At 43.0% G+C, this 7739-nt stretch overlaps 1 protein-coding gene and 1 long non-coding RNA gene across 2 annotated transcripts; both read left to right on the plus strand.

Annotated features, from left to right (window-relative positions):
- On the plus strand, window positions 1-2056 carry LOC310891136. Its single transcript, XR_014577443.1, has 3 exons — window positions 1-497; window positions 1280-1403; window positions 1848-2056. It is a non-coding gene; the product is annotated as an uncharacterized lncRNA (long non-coding RNA).
- A 1336-nt stretch (window positions 2057-3392) lies between these two features.
- On the plus strand, window positions 3393-7466 carry LOC310891135 (zinc finger CCCH domain-containing protein 11A-like). Its single transcript, XM_083853427.1, has 6 exons — window positions 3393-3810; window positions 4549-4611; window positions 4870-4965; window positions 5176-5241; window positions 5755-6141; window positions 7257-7466. The coding sequence occupies exons 1-6, from the start codon at window positions 3738-3740 to the stop codon at window positions 7463-7465; spliced, it is 894 nt and encodes a 297-aa protein (XP_083709553.1). The 5' UTR covers window positions 3393-3737; the 3' UTR covers window position 7466.
- Window positions 7467-7739: the final 273 nt, after the last annotated feature.

Below are 7739 nucleotides of genomic sequence, written 5' to 3' on the forward strand. Positions count from 1 at the left end.
AAGACTTTCAGCCCAAGCAAGGGTGAAGACAGCTCTCTCCAAGAGCAGAGGAAGTCCCTGTGGAGAGAACCCGAGCTTGTTATCAGAACTTGTCGGCATGTCTAAACAAGGAGACGATTGCTACTTCTATTTCTATTCTACCTGTACCAAGGTATGGCTGGGTTTCTTTTGCTTTGCTTTGCTTTGTTTTTTTGTTGTTTTTTTTTTTTTTTTCATTTTTTTCAGGAAGGGGTAGAGTAGGAGGAGGAGGCACACTGGTCTTTGGTTAACGTGATAACCAGATAGATTCTGAATTCAATCGTGGCAACCTGAGGCAGTAGCATGGACGTTTTTGAGGCTGTACTATATTTTCCTTGTTGGTTTCCTTTTGGTTACAGGGAGACAACTGTTCCTTCCGCCACTGTGAAGCTGCTCTGGGGAACGAGACAGTCTGCACGCTGTGGCAGGAGGGTCGTTGTTTCAGGAATGTCTGCCGATTCAGACACATGGAAATCGATGTGAGTGCCTAAAGATGTGTTCTCAAAATAAATCAACAAAAGCATTTTTCAGTGCTGTAGGTGTGCTGATTGTGCTTTTGCAGGACAGAGTCCTTTGCTTTGGAATTACACTGGTTTCTGTTAGCAGGGGAGGGGGTGGGAGGAAGGAGAGGGAAATAAAATCAATGCCTTAGGTATGTCTTAGCAAGATTTTCTTTTATTAGACGCCGACAGTATTTTCTCAACAGATGCAGAATAACCGCTAACTAGACTGCTAAAACCTGCTGGAGCAGGGGGGTAATAAACAGGCTGTACTAGCCTCCTGAGAGCAGGCTTGATAATGATCTATCAGGTCTCTTGTGTCCCGGAGTCCTTCAGATAATGCTGTTCTAGCTGCCTGGGCTAGGAAGCAGTGGGGAAAGTTAAAGGTGCAGAAGAACGAAGTCTCCGAGAAGTAGTTCTGGATAGAGTTAACGTAGGCAATTTAAGATGTCCTTTTTCCCTCTGAATAATCCTAGTATAATCCTAGGTGTATTAGTTTAACCCACCCTAAACTGATGTCTGAGAGTGCCTGTCTTCTCAAACTGAATGATGACAAGGCTAAACGTGCATAGTGGTTACAGCTTCTGCAAACTTTGTGAATATGCCCGGAAATACTATACTTCCGTGATAAACTGACCTTTGGAATGATGTTTCAGCACTGTATTGTGACAGCCCTATCGCTGTCGTGACCTGGAACTGTGCATCTCTTTGCAAACCTTAGGTGCATGTTATCACGAGCTTGTCTTTCTTTCTGTCTTCAGAAAAAGCGCGCTGAGATTCCCTGCTACTGGGAGAAGCAGCCAGTAGGCTGTCAGAAAGCCAACTGTGCTTTTCATCATGCAAAGGGACGTTACATCGATGGCGTCTTCTTACCACCAAGCAAGAGTGAGTTTAGGTCCTTTTTCTTTAAGTATTGAAGAATTAATTTTGCATATTACTTAGTGGGTGCCAATAGTGTAGGAGACATCAGGTAACCGTTCATTTGTGAGTGCAGGAAAAGGTCTGCAGTCCTAGGTGGTCAGCTAAACCGAGTGTACTGCTGCTGTACTGCTGGTATTTGTTTTCTGCTTTCATGCTCAGCTTCTCTCTGCTTTGTGTGATATTTGCCTTGCAGTTTGCTTTCTGTTGTTTCGTCTTCTGCTGGGTGGTAGGGAGATGTGTTGTTGTTTGAAGGCAAGTCATTGTTCACGGTGTAAACAGTGGCGGGATGGGCAAAAGGAGATGCTGCATTCATTGCCTGTGCAGGTTATCTGCCTTAGCTACCATCTTCGTGCATTGTGGTCAAAGTTTTAAACTGCCATATTACTGATGATCCTCCTCTTCCTCTAGCTACACTGCCAAGTCCGCCTGAGTCCGCGGACGATGATTTGAAAGTGGCTCAGATGTCACTGCAGCAAAACAAACTTTCTGTCCAGTCCAATCCCTCTCCATAGCTAAGGCGGGTGATGAAAGTGGAAAACTCGGAAAATGTCCCAAGCCCTACACACCCTCCAGTTGTAATCAATGCTGCAGATGATGATGAAGATGATGATGGTGAGCATGGTTTGGTTCTTGGAAGGAATTTGTGCTGTAAATGATTGTGTAAGTCTTTGGTTCTTGGAAGGAATTTGTGCTGTAAATGAATGTCTAAATCACAGATGACCTGAGGTCTGACTAGCGATAGGGCAGGCAGTCCGCTCAGGTCACTGGTGGCTTTGTCTGGCAGCCAGTGGACAGAACCTGAAATGTTGGAGGAAAGCTTAGAACCACTCTTGGCTTTAGCTGGTCTGTTGTGTAAAGCTCTATGTGAAACTAGGAAGGAAATTCCTTTTTTTTTGTCTGAAGAGTAATATGTTGTGTAGTAGTTAAAGCTGCAGAGAGAATCTAGAGTCCTAGATGTTTTGTCCTAGGGTAGTCTACTTACGAGTTCATCAGGTCAGTGTAGCTGTATTAAAAAAAAAAAAAAAAAAAAACAACAACTTTTTTATAGGAACCATGGACTGAAGTGTCATTGCATGAGCTACATAATCACGAACAATCTGGCCTATGCATAACTGAATAGATTTTTCCCCTTCAGACCAGCTTTCTGCGGAAGGAGAAGAAACTAAAACTCCCGTCCAGCAACCAGCTGAGGAAGGCCAAAATGGATTACGGATGATTTCCACTCGGAAAGCCAGTGCTACTACTGCTAAACAAGGTATTCCAGCACCTGTAGTAGGATAAATCGGAAGGAGAACTTGACAATTAACTCAAAAGCAATGTGGCGTAAAAACACAACAGAATGTAGGGGTGCTGAATGGACTCGGTTATTTCCATGATCTCATTTCTCCCTGATACCATCATGTGCCCATTGGGTCAGAAAGTTGAACTCCTTTTCTTTCCTTTTGGAGAACAAAACAGGGTCACAGCATGGAGTTTAAATGGCTGCACGTGCAGCCTGGCAACCACTGTTGAAAGCCATATCTAACGATAGAGGGATCTAATATCACGTAAATGGATTAAAATTAAAACTACAGTTTTTACCCTGAAGGGTGAAAGGAGGGGCAAAATGCCATTGATTCTATGGTTGTTTCACTTGTGAGGAGTGTTGACAGGCTTTATTCTAAATACTTCTGAAAGTTCCTGAGCACTAAGAAGCCTGAGGATCTGTGGTCCTCAGTGAGTGCCTCTAAGCCTTAGTCTCATTAACTGTTTTCTGTTTTCAGAGGACGGTCTGAATTTTGGAATAAAAACACTTGAAGAAATCAAATTGCAGAAAATGAAGGAAAAAACTAAGAGACACGGTGGTGAGTTAATATTCCCTGCTTCCTTACCCGGTTCACCTTCATCCTGTGTGATGATTTTTCTTTCAAAAAAAAACTCTTCCAGTAATACCGGGTAGCTGGCTATGCTTTGGTGAATCCAACTATTTTGCCAAAGAAGTGAAATTTGATTGGCTTCAGAATGGCAGGTGATGGTGGCTGGGAGCTGCTTGAGGGATAGACTTCCATGTTTAGCTGGGGGCATCGAGCAACCTGATTCTCAGCCAGCTGGTATTCTAGATGGGAATTCCAAGGGCAACCAGAGGCAAATTAGTCACCTCTCTTATTTGCATGCTCTGGTCACTGTATGTTTGACAGTAATGAATAATTAAAGTTTTTTGCTCTTCGTGATAGTTTTTTCTGTTTGGTAAACTTCCTTATGTTTTGCTTGCTCTGAGCAGAAGGTCCTTCAAGATCTTCTCTTCCTCCCGTCGATTCTATGATTTTTCCTGCTCCGGAAAAGGAAAATGTCCGGACAGTGGTGAGAACTGTGACACTGTCTACAGAGGAAGGTAATAATTCATGCTTTTGTTTTGATTTCATTACTCCTAAACTGGAAGGTTAAGCAAGAAGGAAGGCAATTCACCCCTGTTAGCCTCCTGGTGCTGCCGCCTTCTGTTCAAAACATGCTTTTATGCTGAAAGTCCCTGGTTGTACTGGAAAGCTTTGGTGCTCAGGTTAAGTGCAGTAGCAGGAGAAAGAAAAAAATGTGTCAGTATGCAAATAGGGGGATAACTGAAAAACAGGAGAGTAACGAGAAGAAAGAGCTCTAGAGGACAGTGCTATGTAAGAAGCAATTTCTGAAGCTTTAAAGAGGCTGACAGTGGCACGTGTGGACAGTAGTGCGATAGGAGTCTGTGTATAAATTATATTGTTTAGAGTTGTGCAAATTCCTTTGAAAGGGAAAGAAGTGAAGAAGTACTTCTACTCATAGACATTCACCTTAGAAAGGAATATTTCTCAGCATTTGTACCTAATAATATTCTGCTTGCTTATGCAGCTCTGTTCTGCACAAAGTATAGCTGTCAAGCAGACTCAGATTCATTCTCGACTACATTCAGCTGGAATTTGAGGCAAACACTGAGACTATGGATACTTTTTCTAAGTTAATTATAGTTGAAATGTGAGTTTGTGTGGTTTAGCTGTCAAAACAGTGCCTTGCTGGGTTTTTTTTGGACATGGGCTAACAGTATACTATTTCTATTGGCTACTGGTTTCTATGAAATAGAAAAATTTTACTTTTGTTTTAGGGGAGGAACCTGTGGTTCGACTAGATCTTGCTGAGAAACAAGGAAAACGGAAAGCCTCCGTGGGTAAGAACTTTTTATGAGCTGTTATTTAGGTGCCGCCTTCTCTATATGACTGCATTGAAGAGTATTTTTGACGTATGAGAGGAAAATGCATTGCAGTGGAGATCTGTGTTGACTGCAGAAATGGCAAAAAAACCATTTAGCAGCTGAAAGGCAATTTTATGAAAATATGCTTGAAAAATAGAAGCTTGTGGTTGACTTTTCTCAAATCTTCCTGCAAAGAAATGTTCTTAAAATATTCCTTGTTTTCTCTGTCTGAAGCTGATGTAAGCGCCCTTCCGGTGAAGCGCAGCCTTGCTGAAAGGCTGGGGAAGAAGGTGGAGGTTCTGGGAAATGCTGACAAAGCACCAAAGAGAGGTACAGCTACTAAACAGGCATCTGGATGTGATTCACGGGTTTTGTATTTAGGCTTTCTGTTTGTCCTTTTCCTGCGATGTTTCTTTTTGCATGTTGGCTGAGGTCTTAATCGCCGGGATTCAAAGTTACCTTTCCTGCCTTGTTTTCGAATGTGAACACAAAGTTGACGTTTATGCAGCCTCCCTAATTTGGTCTTTTTCTGTTTTGCAGTTCAAGTTCCCAAGTCTGTGAAGGAGAGGCTAGGATTACCTTCTCAACGGACTAGTACTGCGAAAGGTAACAACTGGCTATTAAATATACTTTCTCCTTCTTCCTTTCCGTGAACTTAGACCGTTTTCATACAGCCCTAAAAAGGAATTCAAATGAAAACAAAGAACTGGTTCCTCTTGCTCGAGTGCTGAAGCTCTTCTGACAGCCACTATCAGAAATCTGGCTCTAGGTGTGTGTTTATTTTCCACTTGTGCCTTGTCAAGGTTTTAAGCTGCTTCTGTGAACCATCATATACAATTAGAATAGAGCCACTGCCGGGAGCAGGAATTTGAAATGCAGTCTGAAAAAGTAATCAAGTAAACTAGCATTTCTGTGTAGCAACTCTCTCTGGATAGGGCTGGTCTTCAAAATACAACAAGTGGCTCAGAGGAGGAGGAGAATGTTAGGCTATTGTCCTAAGATGCGTTATTGGGAATGCTCAGGCTTAGTTTTCCTTAGTACTGTGACAAATTTTGGAGACTTAAACTATTGTTGGACTCTCTTTAAATGTTGGTGCTTCTCATTTCTTGATGATGACAGGGAAGGCTGCTAAGCCAAAGGGAGAGATCCATGTGAAAACACTGGAGGAAATCCGTCGTGAGAGAGCTCTTCAGAGACGAGAATGTCAAGCCAAAGCCCAGGCTGAATGGCATGGTAAAACCAAAGATCCCAGCGCAGGGGCAAAAATTGAGGGTGAGCCCAAGAAGCAGAGCGTGCTCACTCTTTCCGGGCCCAGCAAAGTGCAGTCGAAGGAGCCGGCAGGTAAAGCCAAGCCAGAAGGAGAAGTGCGTGTTAAAACCCTGGAAGAAATAAAGCGCGAGAAAGCTCTGCGGATGCAGCAGAGTGGAGGAAATGTGCCAGCTCCCCCAGCACAACCTGGACCTGCCCCAGCCGGGCAGAAATCGTTATGGAACACAAAGCTATCAGGTAATAAGATGCTTTAATACCTGCCCCGGTGAGGTGCTTCCCATATTGAGCAAGTTCCGTTTGCTCAGGATCTGCTTTGCTTTTTCCTTCAATGCAGAGGATAAAAGAGTTTAAGGCTACAAAGTTCAAAGGCAAAGAAGGGCCAGAACATGCAACCATGTCTGTTTTCGTTAATTACGTGATGGTATTCTGTATTTCCCACTAGAAAATTAACACATTGAGGGGCTTTTTAGTCTAATTTTGGTATTCTGTTTTTTTCTGCCATCTGTTTACGGTATGAAGTCCACCCTGCGTTGAGTTCAAGTTCACCTTCCTCTTTGGCATGTGTTGCTTAACTTGACACGTGTATGTGTTTGTAAAGCATGCATCAGCGTCTTAATGTGGGGGGCCAGTTTCTGTCAAAAATGACAGAGGATCAAAGGCCTCGTTGTTAAGATTATATCAACTTTGTAAAATGAGATTGTGTGAGGGAGATAAGGAGGGCTTAAAGGCTGCATGCACTGCACATTGTAGCCTTTCTCTCTGTCTCATGGGACACGAGGAAATAAACACACAAAGAAAACAAGTACCCAGCCTTCTTTCGTTTCTTCTCCTGCCAGCCAGATGTTAGGTCAGGAATGGGAGACTAGAATATGACTCTACAAATTTGGATTTTGTAGAACAACTTAATAGATTTTGTGGGACATCACTGCAGGGGAGAGGAAGCTGGTACAACAGTTGCATACACTCTCTTGTCTTACTATACCTGCTGCTTTTCCTTTCCTAGAGGGAGCAAGACTTTAAATACAAAAGCTGTCAACATTTGTGAATCTTACTAGACTTCATACAACGTCTTAGAGTATTGCTTGCACTTGGGATCGCTCTGTGTCTGAGTTTCCCTCGTCCTGGATTATGATTTACTGTAGCTATTCAGTTCCTTTGTTCCTTTGTATGGATTGTTGGTAGACGGAGTTTACTATGTGGAAGATATTGCTGAGAATCCAGGCAATGGCAGTGTACTTCTGCTGGCCAAATACAGTTAACTGTGTAGACGGGCCGTGGAAATGAGGACGAGAACGTGGATTTTTCATGAGGCAGAGCAAGACTGTATCACTTCTCTCTTCCTTTTACTCTAGCCAACTTTGACATGTTTGCGAAGCCTTGGGATGGGAAAGTCGCTTCCCCCAAGAAGAAGGCACTGAAACGTAAGGCACCTGGCAGTTTTCCCTCTGCTGTAGCAGCTGTGAAGCCACGGACTGCCTCTGACGCTGACACAATGGGACCTCCAGCCAAAAAAGCAGCTATGGTAAGGACAGGGGCTAATGCAGAAATGGATCCCTTGTAAAATTTACACCCTCCTCTAGGAGAAAAGATGGAAAACTCAAAAGTTCTACAGGCTTTCTGTTTCCTTTTAAATCCAGTAGCTGCCTACAGAATTCTTGTAGTACCCTTCCATATTTATTAGATTAATGGCACTATTTACTTAGTCCTCTGTGATTCTGTGATTTCTCTGGTGTGGAGGATTTTGTCCATTAATGCTGTGTTCTTAAAAGACACAAGATCATTAGTAACCTCCAAGTGAATATTAACTTTCTTCAGGAGCACCTTGGTTTTGTATT

The sequence above is a fragment of the Anser anser genome (assembly GCF_964211835.1).
Source record: "Anser anser genome assembly, contig: HAP1_SCAFFOLD_77, whole genome shotgun sequence".
Classification (NCBI taxonomy): domain Eukaryota; kingdom Metazoa; phylum Chordata; class Aves; order Anseriformes; family Anatidae; genus Anser; species Anser anser.

Excerpts from the sequence above, each read along its gene's own strand:
- LOC310891135 (XM_083853427.1), top strand. The coding sequence starts at position 3,738 with ATGATTTTTCCTGCTCCGGAAAAGGAAAATGTCCGGACAGTGGTGAGA. Across the intron at positions 5,242-5,754 it reads ACGGACTAGTACTGCGAAAG|GGAAGGCTGCTAAGCCAAAG; the intron begins GTAACAACTGGC and ends TGATGATGACAG. Across the intron at positions 6,142-7,256 it reads ATGGAACACAAAGCTATCAG|CCAACTTTGACATGTTTGCG; the intron begins GTAATAAGATGC and ends CTTTTACTCTAG.